The sequence below is a fragment of the Emiliania huxleyi genome (genome assembly GCF_000372725.1).
Source record: "Emiliania huxleyi CCMP1516 unplaced genomic scaffold EMIHUscaffold_370, whole genome shotgun sequence".
In the NCBI taxonomy this organism is placed as follows: Eukaryota; Haptophyta; order Isochrysidales; family Noelaerhabdaceae; genus Emiliania; species Emiliania huxleyi.
In genome coordinates this window covers 25060-45922 of record NW_005199193.1, presented here as the reverse complement: position 1 = coordinate 45922, position 20863 = coordinate 25060, and the positions used below count along the sequence as shown (strand labels likewise).

At 67.1% G+C, this 20863-nt stretch overlaps 4 protein-coding genes across 4 annotated transcripts; 2 read left to right on the top strand and 2 right to left on the bottom strand.

Annotated features, from left to right (window-relative positions):
- Positions 1-234: 234 nt before the first annotated feature.
- On the bottom strand, positions 235-1878 carry EMIHUDRAFT_75442 (hypothetical protein; the record flags this gene model as incomplete). The annotated part of the gene is made up of 3 exons (XM_005771783.1): positions 235-592; positions 658-725; positions 1072-1878. The coding sequence occupies 3 exons, from the start codon at positions 1876-1878 to the stop codon at positions 235-237; spliced, it is 1233 nt and encodes a 410-aa protein (XP_005771840.1).
- A 3327-nt stretch (positions 1879-5205) lies between these two features.
- On the top strand, positions 5206-6335 carry EMIHUDRAFT_242846 (hypothetical protein; the record flags this gene model as incomplete). The annotated part of the gene is made up of 4 exons (XM_005771782.1): positions 5206-5571; positions 5642-5895; positions 5984-6114; positions 6226-6335. 4 exons carry the CDS (start codon positions 5206-5208, stop codon positions 6333-6335), a joined length of 861 nt encoding a protein of 286 aa, XP_005771839.1.
- Positions 6336-8954: 2619 nt separating this feature from the next.
- On the top strand, positions 8955-12565 carry EMIHUDRAFT_470076 (hypothetical protein; the record flags this gene model as incomplete). Its single annotated transcript, XM_005771781.1, has 9 exons — positions 8955-9119; positions 9178-9335; positions 9402-9543; positions 9633-9715; positions 9797-9827; positions 9908-9979; positions 10095-11301; positions 11396-11937; positions 12139-12565. The coding sequence occupies 9 exons, from the start codon at positions 8955-8957 to the stop codon at positions 12214-12216; spliced, it is 2478 nt and encodes an 825-aa protein (XP_005771838.1). The 3' UTR covers positions 12217-12565.
- A 3942-nt stretch (positions 12566-16507) lies between these two features.
- On the bottom strand, positions 16508-18287 carry EMIHUDRAFT_444882 (hypothetical protein). Its single transcript, XM_005771780.1, has 9 exons — positions 17963-18287; positions 17865-17896; positions 17736-17793; positions 17636-17689; positions 17523-17563; positions 17365-17458; positions 17181-17265; positions 16952-17029; positions 16508-16814 (listed from the first exon to the last, which is right to left on the bottom strand). The coding sequence occupies exons 1-9, from the start codon at positions 18278-18280 to the stop codon at positions 16564-16566; spliced, it is 1011 nt and encodes a 336-aa protein (XP_005771837.1). The 5' UTR covers positions 18281-18287; the 3' UTR covers positions 16508-16563.
- Positions 18288-20863: the final 2576 nt, after the last annotated feature.

Here is a 20863-nt window from a genome sequence, read left to right as displayed (position 1 = left end):
ACACTCACACGAAATTCTCCGACAAATATCGGCTACCCGGGGGGGCTAATCCCCTATCCGTATCCCGCCGGGGGGTCGGAGCAGCTCATCGTCGTCGCACGTCGGCGGGGCGTCGGCCGCATCGCGCGCGGAGGCGGGAGGGCAAAAGTACTCTACGACGGACGAACCGCGGAACAGAGAGGGGCAGCGCGGGGCGCGGGCGCGCCCTCGCGCGAGTCGCGGCGCCCTCAGCCTTCACCCTTTTACTGCCTCGCCCGCGGCCGCGGTGAGGAGGACGATGTTGCGCCTGTGCGCGAGCTCGTCCGGTCCGTGGTACTTTAGCTCGTCGAAGATCTCGCGCGACTGGCGGCCCGCCAGCGCGGCGCACGCCTCGGAGCCATAGTTGACGACTGCACGCGCGAGCTCGCGGCCCGCCGAGTCGAGCACGCGCACCGCGTCGCGCTCGCAGAACGGGTGCGTCACCGCGGACACGCCCGCGAAGAAGAGCGAGTTGCCGCGCGCCAGAGCCTTGCAGGCGCCGGCGTCGAGCGTGAGGGTGCCAGAGGCGGGCGGAAGCGCGAGCAGCCAGCGCCTACGGCTCCGATCGCACGGTCTCTCGCCGCGCAGCCGGCTGGGGGGAGCCGGGCCGCCGCTCGCTTGTGTGACGCGACGGAGGACGGCTGCGGCAGGATGCGGGTGCCGACGTCGCAGGCTCCGCCGAGCACCGCCGCCACCGCGCCGGGCTCCTGCGCCGAGAGGCGGGAAACATGTCAGAGAAGTGTCGTGGACGAAGTGTCGTGGACATGTCAGAGAAGTGCCGGGCTCCTGCGCCGAGAGGCGGGACGGTAGGGTTAGGGTTGGGGTTGGGGTAGGGTTAGGGTTACGGGCTCCTGCGCCGAGAGGCGGGACGGGGTATGGCGGAGGGTGTGGCCGAGGTGTGTAGCCGAGGTGCAGCCGAGGGGGCACGTTCGAGGCGCATGCGGCCTCGAGGCGCATGCGGCCTCTCCCTCCGCCTCTCCCTCCGCCTCTCCCTCCGCCTCTCCCTCCGCCTCTCCCTCCCCTTCTCTCCCGCGGCGTCTGCCGGCATCGCACCTGCGCCGAGTGGATGACGGTGGTGACGCCCGCGGCGGCGGCCAGCCGCGCGGCGCGCAGCTTGGTGGCGATGCCGCCCGTCCCCCACGCGGACCCGCTGCCTCCGCCCCCGGCCGCCGCCTCCTCCGCCCTCGCCAGCGCCTCACACACGTCGGCCACCTCTCGGATCGGCTCCGCCGGAGGCTGGCCCGGCGGCGGCGCGACGTGCGGGTTGGCGGTGTAGAGCGCGTCGACGTCGGTCGCGAGGAAGAGGTGCGACGCGCCGACGAGCACGGCGACGAGGGCGGAGAGCGTGTCGTTGTCGCCGAACCGCAGCTCCGAGATTGCGACCGAGTCGTTCTCGTTGACGACCGGGATGACGCCGCGCCGAAGCAGCTCGTCGAGCGTGGCCTGCGCGTTGCGGTAGCCCGAGCGCGAGTCGAGCGCGTCGGCGGAGAGGAGGACCTGCGCGATCGGCTGGCGCAGCGCGGAGAAGAACTCGTCGTAGTAGCGCATGAGGTGCGGCTGGCCGATGGCGGCCATCGCCTGCAGCTCGGCGAGCCGCTTGGGCCGCTCGGCGAGCCCGAGCCGCTGGCAGCCGACGCCGACCGCGCCCGAGGAGACGAGCACCACGTCGTGCCCGCGCGCACGCAGCGTCGCCAGCGTCTCGACGAGGCACGCGAGCGTCGAGAGGGCGAGCGTGCCCGAGTCGCCGCGCAGGATGGACGAGGTCCCGACCTTGACCACGATGGTGCAGCGGCCGCCGTCGCCGCCGCCCGGCGCGCGGTCCCGCGACAGCTTTGGGCTCACCGGCGGGTGGGACGACATCGGAGCGCTCAGCGGAGAGCCGACACCTTCCCACGGCCAGTTTCGCGAACTCCACGTGCTTCGACTCTGGGTTCCGGCTCCTAGCCAGATAGGGGGTCTGTCCCCTCTGACTCGCACCAAAACGCCCTACCTACCTACCTATTGCGGGCGCCAATCGCCAGGCTCCGTGCCCCACCTACCTACCTATTCCCAGGCCGCGCAGCGAAGCGAAAAAATACCCGTTAGCCCTCTGTGAATAGGCTCCCAGCGCCCGCCGCGCGCCGGCTTGTACCGCGGTGCGCGCCGCTCGCGAGCCCGTCAGAGCATGGCCTACTGGGCTCTCGAGGCGTTGGACGGCTCCAAAACGGCACTCTCTTCCCTCGACAGAGTCGAGGGCACGGACCCTCCCGCCTGAGCATCGATCGGGCCGAGGAGCTGCGGCAGCACGTCGGCAAGCCCGGCCTCCACTACCCGCCGTCTCTGCTGGATGGGCTTCTGAAGCGACCCACGTTGCGTCTCGTGGAGCACTTCAAGGCAAAAAGCCTCTCTGACGACCAGTGGTTGAAGCTGCGGGCCCTGCTGCGAGAGTCTCGCGCGACGATCACGGCTGAGATGGAGCGGCGTTTGGCGATGGCAACGCGGCAGGCGGCCAACGCTAACCTCGAAAAGGCGCAGGTTGCTCTCGGAATTCAAAAGGCCGTCTTCGATTTCATGGCTGCAAAGGACGAAAGCAAAACAACCGTGAAGGCCATGCAGGCGCAGCTGCTGACGCAGGGCATGACCAAGCGCGAGGTGCCGAAACACAAGGCGCAATGCGTTGCAGAGATATTCACCCGGTTTAAACTCAAGGCGGTGCTGCCCTCGATGGGGCCTGCAGCCGCCACCCCGGCCGCCTCTGCCCCAGCTGCTGCCTCTGCCTCCGCCTCTGTCACTGCCCCTGCTTCTGCAGCAGCCTCGAGTCTGCCGGATGCGGGGACGCTGGCCAACCTAGTGCAGGCTGCTGCCAAGGCCGTTGAGGCGGAGGAAGCGGCGGATGCACAGCTGACAGAGGTCGAGAAGGGGGAAGCTCTCGCCGCAGCAGCCAAGGCCGTCTCGGGCCATGCCGCCGCCGCCTCTTCCTCCGCCTCTGCGTCCACCTCAGCTGGCAACGCTGTGCAGATGGAGCTGGAACTGGCAGGCGGCGCGGAGAGTGGCAGCGAGGCGGAGGAAGATGACAGCAGCGATGCCGCTGAGCTGCCTGCGCTGCAGCCCATTGCGCTGGCGACCGCTGATGACGCCGTGGCCCTTCTGGATGCGATGGCCGCACACGTGAGGCAGCCGGTGTCGATGTGGGGATGCTGCGGAGGTGCTGGCAACATGGGCCGCTCTTACTACTGCAACAATTGTCGCCGCCACTTCCACGAGGGCTGTCAGAAGAACCAGAGCAAGGGGAGAGAGGCGCCGCTCTGCCCGTCGTGCCACGCTGAAGCGGTTAGCGGAGTGGGTCGTCGCCCGACGCGTCGTGCCGCCGGAGGCAAGCGCAAGGCACAAGACAACTAGTCGACCTTTTCCTTTTCCTTTTCTGTTCGCTCTCTCTCTGTGGTGTCTCGTGCCTGCCCGTGTGTTGCTTACTTAAAATTCTTGTTTTGAGGTGCGCGCCGCAATTGGCGCCGCATTCTTGTTTTGGGTTCAAACAGTCCATACCCCCCCACCCCTCGAGGAGGCCGCCTCCGGCGGCCAGGACCATACCCTTTTGGCCGTACCATACTTACCGGCCAAAAATTCGAACCCTGACTGTGCACACCCAAGGTGCGCCGTGCCGTGTGATATCCACCCAGCGCCACTCACCCTCTGCCCCCGACACTCCGACTCCGGGCCCACCGGCACACGCACAGCACCGTGCTCGCTCGCGCCGCGCGATCGCGCGCGCGCCCTCGCCATGGCCTCCCATTCCAGCCCTTCTAATCGCTCGCCCTCTTCGACTCGCTCTCCAGAGCTGTCCACCCAAGGCGATGCCGGCGCGTGGGACCTGCCCGCTCCAGGCGCGTGGCGCACGCGTCGGGCGGCCGGCCGCACTCACACGCCACCCCCCCCGACGCGCGCAGGCGTACCGATCATGGGAAGGTGCCGGCGTTCGCTCGGGCGCAAAAAAGAGGGAGCCAGCGCGGACAGTCTTGCACCGCCCGCAGGTCGCGGCTTCTTCGCGCCGCGGCCACTCGTCGACGCGGGCTCTCCTCGGCGCGGGCTCTCCTCGCCGGCTCCACACGCGCGCCGGTGCTCGCTCGCGGCTCCACACGCGCGCGTGTGCCGGGCCTATTGTAGAGGCCTTTCGGGGAGACGGAGTGCCCCTGCCTCGCGGGCTGCTCGCTGTTTCAGTGCGTGTGCACACGTCTCAAAGATACTGTAACAATAAAGGCTCTGTTCTGTCGGCCGTCCTTCTCTCTGCAACAACCAACATGAGGCGCCGACAGAGAGGGTGACTAGTCGGGTGTACGGCTTTATGTGTCGACTCGCACCTTCAGCTTCACGCTCCCCAGATTCCCACAATATGCCACAATGGACAGCAATATGGGAAGTGTGAGAGTGCAAGGCGCGCTCCTTACCACGCGAATTGGTCGAGCGGGTCGGTCGAGCGGGCCGCCGTCGTGGGCGCTGTCGCCGCCGTGCCGGCCGTCGCCTCCCGCTCCGCTGGGATCCGGGTCGTCGCCTCGGTCCGCAGCGTGCCGAGCCCGGCTGGCCGGGTGGTCGTTGCCCTCACCAGCGCCAGCGGGGGGGCGATCCCCCCCCCCCGCTAGGTCCTCGCTGTCCGTTGCGCTCTGACCGCCGCTATCCGCGGCGTCCTGCCCTCCCGGGCGCCGCGCGGGCCCCCGGCCCCAGGTGGAGGGCGGCTTCGGCATGGGCGGGCGGTGGGTGAGGACGGTGGGGGCGAGGGGCGGCGAAGGAGAGGGTGGTGGCAGAGGGGTGGGCGAGGTGGAGGGCGGGGGCGGCATGGGAGAGGTGGAGGGCGGCGGAGGCGTGGGCGAGATGCGAGGGGGGTGGCGGGTTAGATCACGAGGAGGTAGAAAGTCGGGCGCAAGCGAGGTGGTTTGGCGCCGACGGGCCGCCCTCTCCACCACCCCCGCCCAGGGATCTACAACGCTGTCTTAAGGTCCGACAGGTTCGGCACCGGGCACCGCCTCGGTATACAAATGCGGTTGCGGGCGGACCCTCACAGATCACAGATCAGATCACAGGTAAGCCATAGCGGATGGGGAGGCCCTAAAACGGCGGGAGGGGTAGGGCTATGTATATCGATAGAGCTAGAGGGCTCAACCACCCCTCGACCCCTCCACCCCTCCACCCCTTCACCCTCCCGATTTCGCATCGGAAATGCGTGCGATCCTGCTCGCCCTCACCTGCAGCTGCCTCACTGGAGCGGCCGGCCTCGCGGCGCCGGAGGGCGTGCAGGCGCGGAGCCGCCGCGCGGCGCAGGGCAGTGGCGCGGTGGCCGGCAGGAGGGCGTTAGTCGCGGGCGCGCTGGCGTCGGCGCTCGTTGCAGCTCCCAACCCGGCGCAGGCAAAGATAGAGGACACCAACCCGGCCAACAACTACTACTTTCCGATGGCGCGCCGCTCCCTCCGCAGCGCGCCGCTCGGCAGCCCCCGCCTCTCTCCGCTCCCATTTCTCCCCGGCGTTCTGGACTCCGCTGGTTCTGCCGACGGCTCCCTGATGGCCGCCGCCCTCGCCGCAGGCCAAGTACAGATATCTCCCGCGCATCTTCCGGTCGTGGATCGCGGTCGATCAGCTGGCTCCCGGCGCGCTCGAGAAGCGCGACTGGGAGGGCCTCGCCGAGGTTGCGAGCCGCCTTGACGACGTCACGACGGCGCTGCCGCTGTACGCGTCGGCGGTGGAGGGCTCGCGCTCGACCAAGCGGAAGAAGAAGACGCCGGCGCAGAAGCAGATGAAGGCGGACGCGATCGAGTTCAAGGCGGCCTGCGAAGACCTGAAGACCGCGGTCGGGCGCAAGAACGTCCAAAACACGGAGAAGGCCCTGGCGCGCGCCCGCTCCTCGCTGCTCTCGTACCGCCAGCTGGCTCAGATCGACACGCCCGACGGCAGCGTCGAGCCCCTCCGCGGCGCGGAGGCTGCCGCCGGAGCCCTCTCTCAGCGCTCGCGTGCCGGCTGCCGTAGGCGGCGTCATCACCCTGCCGACGGGCAACGCGCTCGAGGCTGGCCACGGCGGCGCTCCGCTCGGGTACGTGGTGCCCGCCTTCCGCGGAGGAGGCATCTCGAACGACTGTGCGCTACGCCCTCCACGCCCCCGCCTCCCGCGGCACCGCTCGCACGCACGCCCCACCGCCCCGGCCTCGCCCCCCTCACCCGCCGCCCTCGCGCCGCAACGGTCCGCAGACTCGCTCGAGAGGGGCGTGCCTATGATGGAGAACGGCAAGATCGTGCAGTCCTTCCGCGACGCGAACGAGGCGGGAGTGGTCGCCGTGGAAGGGAGGGGGAAGAAGTGAGCCCCCCCCCCCCCCCCCCCAATCGCGCGCACGTGTGCGACGGCCGCGAGGAGGCTGCGGGGCGGCCCCGGCGCCGCGTGAGCTCAGCGTCGTCGAGCTGTGGAGGTGAGGGCGGGCCGCGGGGGTGGGACACGCGAGGGGGGAATGGGGCCGCCGTCTCGCGGTGGTCTGACTCTCGTCAGGACGGTATAGTCGTCAGCTCAATGAGAGGCGCTCGAGAGAGGAGGCGGGAGCCGCCGCCAATTTGTCGACGCGCGGGTCGGCGCGCCCCTCTGGCTGACTGTCGCGCCCGTCGCGCCGTCTCCGCGTGCTTCGCGTCACATAGTTTTAGTCCATAGTAGTGTAAAGATGTGGCAGCTGCAAGGTGCCCGTCGGTTCATCAAGAATTTTACAACCTTGAGTTGGACCAAACTCCCTCTCTCTCCTCAAGATACTCAACTTACAAGAATTCACCCTCGCCGTCCCAGCCTGAGGCTGGGAGCCTGACTGCCTGAGCTGTTTTTACATTAACTTTGGCGTTTGGGCCTAACAGTTGCGCTAGTGTTGGCTGAAATCCTTAACGATAACGTTGTTCAAGTGTTCACCCCAAGCCCACATGCTGTTACTGTTTGTTACTGTTGTTACTGTTGTTACTGTTGTTACTGTTGTTACTGTTGTTCAGCGGTCAGCAAGCAGAAAATGCCGAAAAACCCCGGGTAAAACCCGAAAATGCCTGGGTTTTCCCGGGTATTTTCGGGTATTACCCGCACTGGACGCTGGAGGTCGTCGTGGGTTGTCACTGCCAGGCCTTCCTTATTGTTGTTCAGCCGGCCTAACGTTAGCTACTGTTGTTGGGGAGCCCCACTGTTGTTCTGTTTGTTACTGTTAACAGATAACACACTTGCCGCAAGCCCGCAACACTGTTCAGCTCCCAACGTTAAACAGCTCTAGTCCTAGCAAAGTCCAAAGGCCGACTGCACGCTAAAGGCTACACGCTCGCACACCACTTGCAGAGTGGCTCTCCCAGGCGCTCACCCCACCCGGAGGCACGCCAGGCCCCGGGCAGCCGGCCGTCACTCGCCCAAGCGCCTAAGCGGCCTAAGCGGGGGGTGCTTAGGGTGCTTAGGCGCTTAGGCGGCCCTTGTGAGCGTGGCGGCGTCGTAATACAAGTGACTCCGATGGCAATCGTGATGCCCCTGCTAGTGTCATCGCTCAGAGAGCAGCCTCACGCACGTCCACTGTCTACCACTGGCCCTGGTCGCACACTGCCACTGAGCTGCGCTGGTCCGCAGGCTGGTGCGGGAACTCAGCATCAGGTCGAGTCGAGGAAGATCGCGGAAGGTCGAGGAAGAGAACAAGATCAGGGGCGGGTCCGGTAGACCGGTCCGCGGCGCCATATGCGTGGCAAAGGACGCGAAAAGTGCCCACTGAAGCTTCCGCGCCTTGACTTCACGTTGAGCTGTGATGATGCCCACAGCCCTGCAGCAAAGGCGGGCGGGCCGACCCCGCGGCCATCGCCGCCGCTGCCGCCTCCCCCTCCGCCGCCGCCCCCTCCGCCTTCGTCGTCACCTTGGGCTGCATCACCCGCGCCGCCGTCGTGCACCGGCTCTCGTGCTCATTCAACGGCGCCTCGAGCTGCAGGCCGGCGGCACTGGCGTTGTCGTGGTCGGGCTGCCCAACGGCGGCGCGGGAGGGAGGGGGCAAAGCCGTTATGAAGAGCGCGAGAGCGAGCGCCAAGAGGGCCCAGATTCTGAGCAGCAGCCCGCCTGGTCATGGGCCCACTTGCCGACGTGCGTCCAGCATTCCATGTCCATGTGTCCATGTCCATGTCCATGTCCATGTAGGACGAACGCCGAAGTTTGCTCTCCGACGCCGTGCCGAGCGAAACCTTTTCCTTCGAAGCTCAGCGTCGTAGCCGGGCGAGCGGAATAGGGCCCTAGAGAGCACCTTGAGGCCGTTCAATAGAGCCCGTACTATAGTCGAGAGTCGCTCGCCGGCCGGCGCAGTGCTGCTCTGACCGCTCCGCCGGGCCCCCTCCGGGCCGCCGCCGCGGAGACGTGCACATAAGGCAAGTTGGTATTTTCATATATGAACTTAAAAAGTATTGGCTAGTCTAATCCTACTCATCACAACTCGCCAGGAACACCCCCACCCTATAGGGTCATTGTGTAGCCCTGCTTAGAAGGAAAAGGTTTACTGCAAGGTCCGAATGGCTCACCGTGTAGTCGGCCAAAGACCGCCGCGTGCAGGGACTCTTGCGGAGATCAATCAGCAGGAGGATGTACGAAGAGATTAGGAGCAGCAGGGACCCGAAGGACCATAGGTGTTGGAGAGGGAGATTTTTAGCAATGTTGTGTTGTTTGTTTTGTTTGTTGTTGGTGCTGGCGAGCGATCCAGCTTCCGGAGCAGAAGGTGTGTTTGTTATGACCCCCCCCAATGAACACACCAGCGAGGGAGGGCGGACGATCGAGGGGTCCCGTACCACGCGGGATCGACCCTATCCAGTGCTCAAGTGCTCAAGAAGAAGAAACTAAAGAATTTTTTAAAGAAACTTCCGCTTGAGAGACCGAGAGAAGTTTTGTTTTGTCCGCTTGATGGCCCCCGTTGATGACACAGGATCCCTCGGAGCCTGCAGAAGCTATGCTCGAAGTGGTTCTCTCCGCCTCCTCTCCACACGCCCTGATCGAGGCCACCCCCGCGTGGACCGAGACGTGGGGCCACGCCGCCGGCTCGCCGCTCGCCGCGCTCTGCGGAGAGGGCACCTGCGCCCACACGCGGGGGCTGATCGAGGCGCGGGCTCCTCCGGTGCCTCCCATCACCAGAGCAAGCTCACGCCTAACCTCGCGCCCTCCCGCCGCGACAGGAAGCGCTGCGGACGGGCCAGACGGCAGCCTTCCGCATGCTCACGTACAGCGCCAACGGATCTCCGATCCTCGCCGCCGTCGAGGCACGGCCGCTCGCGGCAAGGGCTGGCGCCAAAGATTGCGGCCGCGCATCTCTGCTCTTTGTGCCCGAGAGCGGGCAGCCGCGCCACGGGCGTGGCGAGCCGCCCCCCGCGCGCGTCACGCACCCCGGTGAGGTCCGTAGGCACCTCGCTCCCGTGACGGTCTCGATTGCACCCACCAGCACCGCCAGCGCCGCGGCGGCAATGGCGGCGTCACTGCCGTGGCCTGAGGCTTGCAAAGGGCTGAGCCTACCCGACGGGCGCAGCTTTGAGTGGCTCTTCCAGGTGGCGCCATCCCCTCCTCCCGCCTCCCTGCCCGCGCCTCCCGCGCCCGGCGCGTCGATTCCACCTCGCCACTCTCCCGACCCCCGCAGAACGACCCCTCGCTCTGCGGCCTGCCGTGCATCGCGACGGAGCCGAGGTCGCCGTGGCGCATCGTCGCCGTGTCGCCCGCTTGGTCCGCCTCCGCCGCCGTCGCTCGTCTCGCCTTTCCTCCCCCCCTTGACAGCCGCCTGCCTCCCCCCTCCCCTCCTGCCAGGTGCGATGCGACCGGCTTCACCGCGGCAGAGGCCCGCCCGCCCACCGCCTTGCCCCCCCCCCCCCCCCCCTCTCCCGCCTCGGCCCTAACCGTCTCCCTCCTGGGCCACAGGCGGTCGGCGAGACGTGCCAGCTGCTGCAGCGGCCCGAGACGTGCCGCATCGCGCTGGCGGCGCTGCGGAAGGCGTGCCCCTCCCCGCCCTACCTCCTCGCCCCTCCCCCCTTACCTCCTCCTCCACCCCTCCTCCTCCACCCCTCGCGGCACCGCCAACCCCCCTCCCCACCCGACCCGCCTCCAGGCGTGCGAGGAGCGCACGCCGCTCGTGCTGCGGCTGCTCAACCAGGACAGGCAAGGCGTTGCCTTTTGCAACTTTTTGCGCGTCGCGCCGGTGCAGAGGGCCGGCACTAGCGAGCCCGCCTGCCTGGTGGGGCTCATGACGCGCGAGGAGCTCGTGGCCGTGCCGGGAGCAGAGGGGGTGCACGCGGAGCCGCGCGTCGCGGCGCCTCCGCGTTGCGCCGCCGCCGCCGCCACCAAGGCCGTCTCGGCCCTCGCCGAGGTTGCGGCGCTCGCCTCCCCGTCCACGCCGCCGACGCCGCGCACGGCAGCGATGCCGCCGCCGCCGGTGCCGCCGCCGCGCCTCGCCGCGGCGGTTCGCCAGGCGACGATGCGCACCCGCTCAAGCGTCAGCGCCACGGTCGTCGCTGCGGTCTCCGAGGCTGCCTCGCCGCCGCCCCTGCAGCAGGCAGCCTCGCAGCAGGCAGCCTCGCCGCAGGCAGCCTCGCCGCCGCCGGCCGTCGTGCCGGGCTTGCAGGCGCCGGCGGCCAGCGTCGCCGCGCTCGGGGCGGCGGCGGTGGCGGTCGCTTCCGCCGACTGCTGGAGCGCCGGCGAGCAGTTGCTGGATCTTCGCAGCTCCGGCGACAGCTCCTCCTCTTCCGGAAGGAGCAGCAGCAGCCGCAGCAGCAGCAGCAGCCGCAGCAGCCGCGGCAGCCGCAGCGGCGGGGACGACGACGCCGGAGGGCGCAGCCGCAGCCGCAGCAGTCGCGCCACCGCCGCCACAGCGGGCGGCGGAGGCCGGCCGGCTCCCTTCCTGACCAAGCTGCAGCAGATCCTCGAGTGCGACGACGCGGCGCACGCCGTGCAGTGGGCGCGCAGCCCCGACGGCGACGCTTTCGTCATCATGGACCAGCCGGCCTTCGCCAAGGAGGTGCTGCCGCGCTTCTACAAGCACAACAAGCTCTCCTCCTTCGTGCAGCAGCTGTACACGTACGGCTTCCGCCGCGCCGACCGACACACGCTGACGCTGCTCCCCTCGAAGACAGCCCCCGCGCCGGCAGCGCGCGGCGGCAAGCCCGCCGGCGGCGGCAAGCCTCCCGGCGGCGCCCTGGCCTTCCAGCACGAGCACTTCTTGCCGGGGCGGCGCGACCTCCTCGGATGCATCAAGCGGCAGGCGGGTTCGTCGCGCCAAATCACGGAGGGGGGCGACGGCGTTCCGGCCGCCGCGGGCGGTGCGAGCTCGGAGAAGCCCGGCAACGGCCCTCCACGGGGCAGTTCGAGCAGCTGGCAGCTGATCGAATTGACACGCCTTGCTAACTTGAGTAGGCAGCGAGCTCGAGAAGGAGCTCGATGCGCTCGAGGCGGCCATCGCGGAGCTGGAGCGCGCGCACCGCTCCAAGGTGACGTGCGACGTGCAGCGGATCGACATCCTCTGGCACATGGTCGCGCTCCGCCAGCGCGAGGCGTCGCATCTGGTCGTGCCGCCGGCCGCCGCCGCGGCGGGCTCGACAGCCGCCCGGCCGCCAATGTCGTCCGTCCTCTCGTCGCGTCTGTGTTTGCCGCCCGCTTCGTCTTCCTCGAGCGGCGCTGCACTGCCCCACGCGGGGAAGGAGCAGCCCCCGCCTGCCGCCATGGCGTCCAACCCCCTCGGCGGCATGGCGCATCTCGCCCAGCTGGCGGCGGAGCAGGCTGCGGTCGCGACCGAGCGGCCACCCAACAAGCGGCCGTTCTCACCCGTTTCCAACGACGCGCGCCCCGTGCGGCCGCGGCACGACCGAGTGTCGGAAGGCGGCGCCGCTGCGAGCAAAGGCGTGCCCGCCGGCTCCGCTGAGCGCGTGCCGGCCAAGGGTGTCGAGGCCGCCGAGGAGGTGTGCGCGCGGTGTAGCACGCACGCACGTACGCACGCGCGCACGCACACGCACGCACGCACGCACGCACGCACACACACACACACACACACACACACACACACACACACACACACACACACACACACACACACACACACACACATCCACCGCCGCCACCACGCCCACCAACACTCTCACCCCGCGCTCGCCTCGCCGCAGCGCTCTCGAGTGGCCGAGCTGCTGGGGCCGGCTGGCCCTCAGCGCGAGTCATCGCCGCACGATTCGGTCGAGTTTTGATGCGGTGCTGCGCTTTCTCGACCGCTAGATGGATCCATGTTGTGCGCGCTTTGTATCGCCTCTCCCTGTGCTCTCTCCCTCTCCCCCCCATGCGCATGTCGGCATCTGCCAAGCCGCTAGGCGACGCCGTCCGCCTTCTGCGGAAGTGGGTGGCGTTCTGGTTTGGCCGCTGTTCTCCGCCGGTCTCCACTGCCGAGGAATAGAAGTGCGAGCCTTACTGTCGGATCTCGAGCGGGGGTACTGGTCTGCGGTCTGCACTGGAGCGAGAGTCGTCTGTGATCTTGTCCACTTTTTGCGTCCCGTGAATTATGCTGTTGTTGTTGTCTTCTCGACGCTTGTGCCGGGGCCTACAAGAACGACCCTCGCCGCGCTCCGGAGATATATCTCGTAGATCTCATCGTCTGGAAACACAACGTTAGAATCAAAATATCTCCTCTGTTCTAACACACCGGCACGTAATCAGAACCCCAATCTCGAATCTGTATACACATCTCGAGAGAGCGGCTGCCAGAGGCAGAGCGTATGTGTACGTCGACGTGTGTAATCACGCCGTGTCCCCACAATGATTCCCTGCGGGCCACAAAGTGTGAGCAGTCGGAGAACCGCACTCTTTTGAAACATGGTGAAACCCCAACCCCCAGCACAACATGATTTTCAGAGAGCACCTCTTTTAAACGTATAACTTGCCTGCTCACAACGGCAATGCCCGCCGGTCCACTTCGAACGGCTAAGGGGCTCGATTCACCGTGAAAATCCCAACCCGCCGCCACCACCAAGCGCAGACACCTTGTCGCCAAGGTATTCCAGTTTCGACGCAAAGTCGAGCAGCATTGACGCCGCCGGGGACGACGGTGGAGGTGACGGCGTCGGCGGCGGCCGAGGGGGGGGAGCCGGCGCCGGCGGCGCCTCTGGCGGCGACGGAGGCAGTGGCGGCGGGGGAGGCGGAAATGGGACAGGTGGCGGCGGAGGCGGGCGCGTCTTGTGGGCTGGGCATTCCGTGTTTGGGAGGACAGCTCCACAATGGCAGCATGTGATTGCGCTGTCCTCCATCGCATCGCAGCTGCGACGGGATCCCTTGCCATTGGAGAACCGGATTCCCCCGTCGGGCAAAGAGGTTGTCGTCCTCAAACAAGCGTCAATGTCAAAGCCGAGGGGTCCAGACCCGCCGTCTAGGTTACCGGCAACCTTGATTGTGGCGTAGAGGAAGGCGCAGTCAATCACAGTCCGATCCCCGCAGGTCCAGTCGGCTCCTGGGACAACAACATGGCCCCCACTTCCTGGCGGCAGGTCGCAATACACCTCTCGTGTTTCGGGCTGGATGTCGGTCATCAGAGTCGGAGCGCAGTAGCCATCCTGTAGCAGCGTCTCCTCACTGACCTTGAGACACAGCTGGCAGGCCCACGAGATATTCCTCACAGTTGCACAGCGCCTGTCAATCTCTACAAAGCATGCCTCAGCGTCCAGCCAGCGGGCAGCCGCAGCCGGGGGAACCAGGACGTTGAGAATCTCCGGATCGGCCACGAGCGCCAGCAGCACCGCGGAGAGGATGTTGAGCCCCGCAGCTGCAGCGCAGCACACAAGCAGGCCGGCCGCAAGCGCGACGGCGAGACGGCACTTCACCGCGCGAGCAAACACCGGGCTTGTGTCCATCGAGGTCGCCAACGAGTCAGTAAAAGTCGCCCGGATTCGAACCTTCGTTTCTCCCCCCCACCCCCCTCCTCGATCGACGGTGATGGCGTTGTGACCGATCGAGCTACAAGAGGAGCTTGTTCGGCAGGATCCGGGGTGGGTCGAGCAGTTCTCACTTCCTCAATGGGTGAGCTTCAGGTCTCAGGCAAACCTTCCTTCGAACCTTCCCCCTTTGAGCACTTGATAGGGTCGATTCCGCATGGTACGGGACCCCTCGATCGTCTCGCCCACCCTCTCACTGGTGTGTTCATCGGGGGGGGGTCATAACAAACACGGTGCAGGATCGAGGTGCACGCTGCCAAAGCAGTGTCGTCCCCCCTCTCCCCGACGGCGATGGCGGTGTGACCGATCGAGCTACAAGAGGAGCTTGTTCAGCAGGATCCGGGTTGGTCTGGCGCACTACCTCACTGGGCCTGAGACCGCACGACGCTTCCCGTCACCGTCTCGGGTTTGTGCGGGATCGAACCACTCCGGGATGGGCAAGCCCATCGTTTTGAGTTGTGCCTTTCCCTCACCAATTGGTTAATTGTCAAAATTCCTGTGTGCAAGAGGGGAGAGGGCTCTGACGGAGTGTGTGGCGGGAGAGGGCAGGGAAGGGGGGGGGGGGGGGGCTCAGCCGTGCAAAAAGCATCAATTAATAATATTAATAAGAAAATTGCTCGGCCGTTCATTCATGAAGTCCGTCTCGATCGGGATCAACCCCGTGAGGACCAGATCAGGTTCACATTGTCGTAGCCGGAGGGGATGTTGACCTTTAGCTCTTGGAGCCAACCTTCCGCTTTGGTTTTTTGGCCCACAAACCATTCGGCCAACTCTTACCAAATGCCAAAGTTGCACTTTACCACTCGGGCAAATTCGATTGCATTTTACCACTCGGGCAAACTCGATGAAACGGCGGACGGAGAAAATGCGATCGCGGCCGCTCGCCGGAGAGCTATGCATGAAGCGGCCGGCGCGCCACCGCAGCTCACCAATGGAGCTTGCGCCGCGGCTCAATCCACAGGCGCAGCAGCATCGCGACTCATTCTCCGAGCGCGGCCTCTGGCGTTGCGAGTGCACAGAGAGCGAGCAATTGTTGACAAAAGCACTGATCTGTGGGCAGCAGATCTCCATGTCGGTCGCGCCCTGCGAAAGGACAACCGCGGGCCGCGGATGCTCGCCCGGACGCGGACCCGCCGTGCGAGTTGCAGACCCGGAGGAGGCCGACCCAGCTCACCCCCAGAGAGGCCATGCCCAGGATCAGCCATAAGAGGGGGGGCCGTTTCCGTCCGTGCGTCCACACACACTGCCTTGCCCCTCACCTTCGGCTATGTGGGTTCGAACCACCGCCGGGATGGAAGCTTCCTGCTTCCATCTTGAGAGACAGCGCCGCCCTTCACCTGTATCAGAGCATCAGGGGTCGTGTGGTGCTGTGTGTGCTTCCGTTGTATGGAGGAGGAGGCAGCGCACTACCTCGGTGGTACGTGTTCAAGCGATCTCAGGCCCAGTGAGGTAGTGCGCTAGGGCCTCACCTGATCATGCTGAACAAGCTCCTCTTGTAGCTCGATCGGTCACACCGCCATCGCCGTCGGGGAGAGAGGGGACGACACTGCTCTGGCAGCGTGCACCTCGATCCTGTACCGTGTTTGTTATGACCCACCCCAATGTGCGATGAACACATCAGTGAGGGAGGGCGAGACGATCGAGGGGTCCCGTAAACCCGTACCATGCGGAATCGACCCTATCAAGTGCTCAAGTGCTCAAGGAGGAGGCAGAAGGGGGGGGGGGGGGGGGTCTTAGCCGGGCGGTAGACTTTTGCATAGCAACTTGTGGGCGTGCGACACGTGCGCATTGACAGACTCCCTCAGTCGCCCCTTCCCTTCAGCCTTTTGAACCGCCGCCCCCCTTTGCTTTGCTGTGCACACCCCGCTTCTTCCGCCCCGCGGAGGCCCCCCCTGCCGGCCCCCCCGATCCCCCATCTCCCCAAACACGCCCCCCTCCTCCCCACCCTCCACCCCCACCGCCTCCCTCCTCAGTCGGGTCTCTCCCCCTCTTACTCCCCCGCTCCCCCACCCCGCCCACCCCCTCCTCGTCCATCCCGCCCCCCTCATCGCCTCCCCCATCCCCGGGTCTCGAGTGTGAGAGTGTACTGTTTCTCCGAGTAGAGGGGGCGCTCCGCCGCTAGGGGAAACCCGCGCGGACTGACCCTCGGAGAACCGTGTTTACTTCCCCTGCGAACGCGCACCCCCCAGGGCTAGGGCTCTCTTGCCCGCAACCCGTCCCCGAGCATCTGCGATCAGGCCCGCTGGGTGCGCTTCTTAGCTCCCCGGCCCTGGATGTGAGGCTACCACTCCAAGTGCTCCAAGTGCTAGCCCGGGCCTTGGCAACCCGCCTTGGCGGCGCGCGGCGCGGCGACCCGACCCCCAAACGCCCGAAAGCGGAGAAAGAGGCACGGCCAGCCGCTGCTGGTGCTGCTGCGGGGGTTAGCTTGGCCTCGGGCCGGTAGGATAGGCCGTTGTGAAAAGCGTTATATTGAAGGCCCTGGGTATTGTGGGTATTACGTGTCATATTTCTCATTATACATAACATTTTTATAACCATTATTCGAGGCAAATATATCGCAAAACACATATATTATACATAAACTAATAAAAACAGACACCTCTCTCAGGAGATGGGTTAAAAGGAGCATGGCCCCGCCCATGTGACGTCGATACACCTCTCTACGGTTTCATGTGTGATATACTGGGTCGAGTACTCTGTCCATCGTCCACATGGACCATGCGCGGCGTTGTGAGTCATGTCCGTTGTCCGGGACCACGAAACCACCCTCCCCCGCGCTACGAGGCGAGCAACGCCGCCACCCGGCCGACCCATTCCCTCTGCCGCTCGTCGAAAGCGTCGGAGCGCTCCGAGACGGCGACGAGCACCTACAAAAGGAAGTTGGGAATGAAGGAAAACAGCACGGCCAGGCACGCCTGCGACACGACGGCTCTCACCTAGAAGCGCAAAACGATGTGAGACCCGGAAGACGTACAGCGGAGGGGGAAGGCGGCGGGAGGAAGGCCGCGTCGTCGCCGCATCGCTGCAGCACCGCGGACCCGGCGGTCTGCGGGAGCGCGAGGTCCTTCGCGGCGACGGCCGCCTGGGGCAGTAGGAGGGTCCGGACCTGCTCTTGCACAGCCAGGCTACGCCTCGCATCACTCCACGTCCCGAGACAGGCGAGCCCCACGGCATTGAGAGTGGGGTCGGCAGTGGTGGCGGAGGGGGGGCAGGGGAGAGGGGGGTGCTGTCGCCTCGGGCACGTACAGGCCGCCACTCTCTGCGAGCGACGCCGCCAGCGCCTCTCCGCTCGGTAGCGCCGCCGAAGAGGGGAGCCGCCTATCGCGCAACCACGTCACGCTCGCCGCAGTAGCACGCCAGCCATGTGCAGGGGGGCGGCAGGGGCGCAGCCCGCCCGCTCCGCAGCAGCGGCTCTACGCGCGCGCCGCCGCCGCCCGCCGCCCCTCCCGGCAGCGCGTACAGCGCGACGGCGCTCGCCGCCGTCTGGCGGAGGAGAGTGGCCGCGGCCCACCTGTTCACAGCTCCAGCTGTGAAGAGGGCGGGCGGGCGAGCGGAGGAGAGCGGCGGCAGCCCACTGCGCGCGGCTCGAGCGGGAAGCGTCGAGGGCGGGAGAGACCTGGAGCGGTTGAGCATCCATGTGTGTCATCATCTCTTTGTTGGTGAGCGAGGCGGCGGGGGCGGCAGAGACCTCAAGCCGCTCCGACAGCCGCGCTGACGCGAGGGCGCGAGCCTGCTCCGCCGCCTGAGAAAGACAGAGCTGCGGATGAGAGAAGAGGAGGGCTGTTGACAGATCGCGGCAGGCTCCTCCGCCGCCTCGTCCCGCCCCGCCTGCGCCTCGGCGGCGACCTGCAGGAAGGGTCCGAGAAGGTTCCGAGACGCTCTGCACGCCATGCAGCGCCGTTGCAGTGGCCTGCAACAGCAGCTGGGCGCACGCCGCCGCCCCGAGCGCCTAGGCGGCGCCACTCGACATCTCTCTTGCCTGTCTTGCGCTGCTGTCGCAGCGAGGTGAGCGCGCCTCGGAGACGAGCTGCGAAGAGGCGGGCTCGCCGGGCGAGGCGAGGCGGTTGGCGACGAGGGCGAGGCCGAGCACGCTCGCCGCCAGCAGCTTCAGCCGGAAGCCCTCCAGGCCAGGCACGAAGAAGGCACCACCCTTCTCGACCGCCGCTGAAGGCCGGACGTAGAAGCCGTCGCTCTTGCCGCGAGGCCGCTGCGGGAGATCGCACAGGCGAGGCGCAGCGCGTGGCGGCCGATGGCGGCTCGGGAAGGGCCGCTGCTCGGCCGGGCAAGAGGCTGGCACGCGCAGCGCGGCGGCGGTCGCGAGCACCAGCGACATATGTGTACACACCTGGCGAGTACAGACCACGCCTGCTATTCACATAAACGCACAACTCCGGACCCAAGACGCACAAGCACAGACAGTCGAGAAGGGGGAGAGACAGCAACGACAGTCAGAAGTCAGCGCTGGGTCCCAGGAAGGCGAATGCGATGACGGCCTCTAGTGTGAGCTCTAGCTAGTGAGCTCATACGCACGCCGGCAGATCGCGACTATATACAGCTAGTTAAGAGCCGACCGACCCTCGCGTCCGGTGCTCACCGACGGCCGGGCGGGCCGCCCGCCCACGCGCCGCCTACGCGCAGCGCGTGCGCCGCAAACTCGCCCGCCGACAGCGCTGGCCAGTCTCCATCGGCCGTCGCGAGAGGCCTGCCCGGCTGTCGCCGCGGGGCCCCCACGAACACCACGCGTCGGATGCGGTGCCGCGCGAACTCGCGCGCAAAGTGCACGCCCCACGCCCGCCGCAGCGTCGTAGCGAAGTAGGACCGCGCCTCCTTCGCGCTACGCGCGCCGATCCGCCTCCAGTGCTGCTTGGATGCCGACTCCACCACACAGTCGAACAGCTGGTGCAGGTCGTCCGACGCCTCCGCGTAGGCCCCGACAACGAGGCTGCGCACGGTGCCAAACGAGCGCAGCACGGAGGAAACGGCGTCCCTCGAGCCGTTGTTCCATGCCTGCACGTGCGGCTTGGCATCGAGCGCCGCCGCCCGCGCCTCGTAGTCGCGCTGGACAAGGTTCGCCCTGTCGGCGACAGCGCCGCCCTGGCCATCGTCGCGCGCCCGAGCGCTCATGTAGTGAGGCCCGCCGCGGTGGATGGTCTTGCCCTCGAGGAGGTGCTCCGCCGGCGGCTGCTCGGGCCCGCGCTGCACTGTCGTGCCGCGCCACCGGACAGACGGATGCGCCTGGCCTCGTGTGCCCGTGCAGCGCGCCGTGCGGGACTCGCGCAGCTTGCAGTGCAGGCGCCCATCCGGCACGATGCCGTTCTTGCCGCGCGTGCCAGCTGTGCCGTTGAGTGTGACAGGCGGGATGACGGCGCTGAAGATCTCGCGCGGTTCCTCCTTGCCGCGCAGCCCCGCGTGCAGCGCATCACCGATCACGCGTGAGAAGATGTCGTCGTGGCAGTTGCCGTGGGCGCGGTCGTTGAGCGTCGCCAAGCCCAGCTGGACGCCAAAGGCATCGCAGACTCGAGGAGGGCCGCGGCCGGAGCAGGCGATGCTCTTGCCCACGAGCGCGCGCACGGCTGGGCTCTCCCGGCCGAGGTAGGTGCAGAAGATCTCGCGGAACTCGCGCGCCTCGCACCGGTTCTGAGCCGAGGGCCATGAGCTCACCCACGCGGACGAGGACGAGTCGACGGCCAGCCACGCCTCCCGCCGCGTGTCGCCGTGCGGCAGCCCGAGGATGCTGCGGCTGAGCTGGTTGCGCTTGACCTGCTCCCGCTGCTGCGTCAGCTGCCGCTGTAGCCCAGCGCTGCCGGCCCGCCCGTTGCCAGCCTCGGGAGCCCGGACATCGAGAGGTCCCGCCACGCCCTCGCCGCGGACCTCTCGCTGCATGCCCTCCCACGCCTTCTTGAAGGACTCGCCCGTCGGCGTCAGCTGCCCCAGCTGCGCGCCGAGCGGGTTGACGTTGGTGGTGCAGCCCGAGAGGAAGCGCGAGAGGCGAGGGCTGTTCGGGTACGGCAACTCGAAGGCGCCGTGGCCGAAGAGCGGAGCGAGCATCTGGAAGAAGCCGCGCTCTCTGCCGCCGCCGGGCGTCGACCTGTCGAGGAACCTCTCGGCCGCCTCGACAAAGCAGGCGCAGAACGCAGCCGGCGCCACCTCCTCGAGCGAGCGCAGGCCGAGGCCGCGCATCCGCGCAGGCAGGCGAGCCCGCCGCGCGGTGATGGCGTCGCCGAGCACGCCCTCGTAGCCGCACGCCTCAGCGGCACGGGTGAGCGCAGCGTCGACGACGCGAGCGTGGGACACCGTCTTGTCGGGAGGGAGGTGCCGAAGGATGAAGTCGAACTTGGCGGAGCAGGAGTAGTAGATGGCGGCCCACAGCGCGTGGGGGCTCGCAGCACGTAGCGAAAGAACTGTCTTGTCGATGTAGCTCACGATACTGCTCACCTGGGCGCGTAACCACGCATCCACAAACCCTGCCTCCCCCATTGGGCAGCCCGCGACCATCACGCCTCGGTACGTCCGCGACCCGCCATCCTCCTCCGGCACCAGCACCATGCCGACTGGCGCGCCCAACGCCTCCCGCCACAGGCAGTGCGAGAGGTTGTACTCGGGAGAGAAGCACTCGAGCTTCGAGACCTGCATCTCGAGGTTGAGCGACGCCTTGACCGCCTCGCCAAAGCGCTTGACCGCCGGGAACACGGCGGCCGCCGGTCCTAGCGCGAAGATGTCGTCCATCTCCGCCCAAGCCCCGCCACCGAACGGCCTCAGCTCGGCGTCGAGGGCAGCCAGCTCCGGCTGGATGGCGATGCAGAAGGCGCCGCTCGATGGAGGCCCGCCCTGCTGCGTGCCGGTCGCCGAGTCGCCGCCACGCGACGTCTCAGCGCGGCACGTCTGCCCCTCGAGGTGGTGCTGCTCAAAGAGCCGC